The following is a 1,303-nucleotide window of genomic DNA, read 5'->3' as shown; positions in this document are numbered from 1 at the left end:
TTGATCATGTGATTGTGTCTTAATCGTGGTTATAGCATTGCAGTCGACGCTACGTGTTATACCGGTTCCACCATGTGAAACTTCTTGTCGTCTTGTCATAGTGTCTGTGGTTGTTGGGTTCCAGACTGTTGTGTACAAACAAGTGAGGGAATCGCTCCTCGATGGAGACTGCAGGACGGCACCTGAGAAGAAGTAGATCAGCAAATCTAGCGGATGTCGTACAAAGAATGCTATCATGAGCTTAGAATACACATCGCACGATCTAGTGATAAAAGATACTACAGGTTCGAGTACATAAGACAGGTTTTCTTTGGTCTATTCCCGAACATCATGTACCCCTTAGCTTGTCACAATTTCATGTCGCGGCACAAGCTGTCAAGCGCTGACAAACGCACACGTCACGCGGATAGAAACAAACGTTTACCACCCTTACCTTCTGGATCTCGGTCACCACCTGAGACTTTGTTTGAGCCGTCATCCGAGCCCTTGACTGATCTTTTGACTAAGCCCTCGACTGAGTCCTTGTACGAGCCCTCAAAACCACCACCTCTAAGGCTGCATAAGAAAAGCAGTGTCTACGAAAAGCCTCGACAACCCTCGACATCAGAGAAAGGAGGTTTTGTGGGGATTTTGATCATGACACCCTCAACAAGGAATGGGAAGGTAGTCTTGTCTAGGCCACACTGCTTAGATATCCTTCCGTCAGAACTGACATCCGCTATCTACATCGATAGCAGTGATCAGATGACGGGGCAAACTGTTTTCATCTAAGGATTGTTGATGGTCATGTTATTCTGCTTCGTTGCAATCAAGACACATAGTCATTGTCATACTGTTTTAGTCTTTTAGTCTATACGCTCCACAAAAGCAGTATCTAGATACTCACCATTTGAGCCCTCTAATCAATGCAAAATTTGGCATTCTCAACAAGCCACAAGAGGAGAACAGTGATTTGTATGATTCTGTCCGCTGACGGAACTAATGTATACACGTCCCGGACTATGATCCTCAAACTGAGTAGGGTAAAGTAGACTGTGCCTCCAACACGGAGCAGACAATCTGATTGACTACGGGATTCACGCCTAAGGGATCTTCAACATGCCGTTGTGAGGTACTAGAACTCCAGCATGAACGGGAAACACCGCTATCCTGAAAGTTGGAGTTCCCGTTTTGATGAATGATCCAGGGTATAAACGTCACTGGTGGATTATGCACAATCGTGACTACAGCTTTGGAGAAGAAGCAAATTCACCTCACGGAACCATCTCGAGCAATTGGTGAAGAAGCCGTGCTACTGTGCGGC

At 45.8% G+C, this 1,303-nt stretch overlaps 1 protein-coding gene across 1 annotated transcript; it reads left to right on the top strand.

The window, feature by feature from the left end:
* Window positions 1-357: 357 nt before the first annotated feature.
* M437DRAFT_89405 (uncharacterized protein) lies at window positions 358-771 on the top strand (the record flags this gene model as incomplete). The annotated part of the gene is made up of 1 exon (XM_041029045.1): window positions 358-771. The coding sequence occupies one exon, from the start codon at window positions 358-360 to the stop codon at window positions 769-771; it is 414 nt and encodes a 137-aa protein (XP_040874495.1).
* Between the last annotated feature and the right edge of the window lie 532 nt (window positions 772-1,303).

This window comes from Aureobasidium melanogenum, assembly GCF_000721775.1.
Source record: "Aureobasidium melanogenum CBS 110374 unplaced genomic scaffold scaffold_114, whole genome shotgun sequence".
Lineage (NCBI taxonomy): Eukaryota > Fungi > Ascomycota > Dothideomycetes > Dothideales > Saccotheciaceae > Aureobasidium > Aureobasidium melanogenum.
This window is presented reverse-complemented; position numbering and strand designations above follow the sequence as displayed.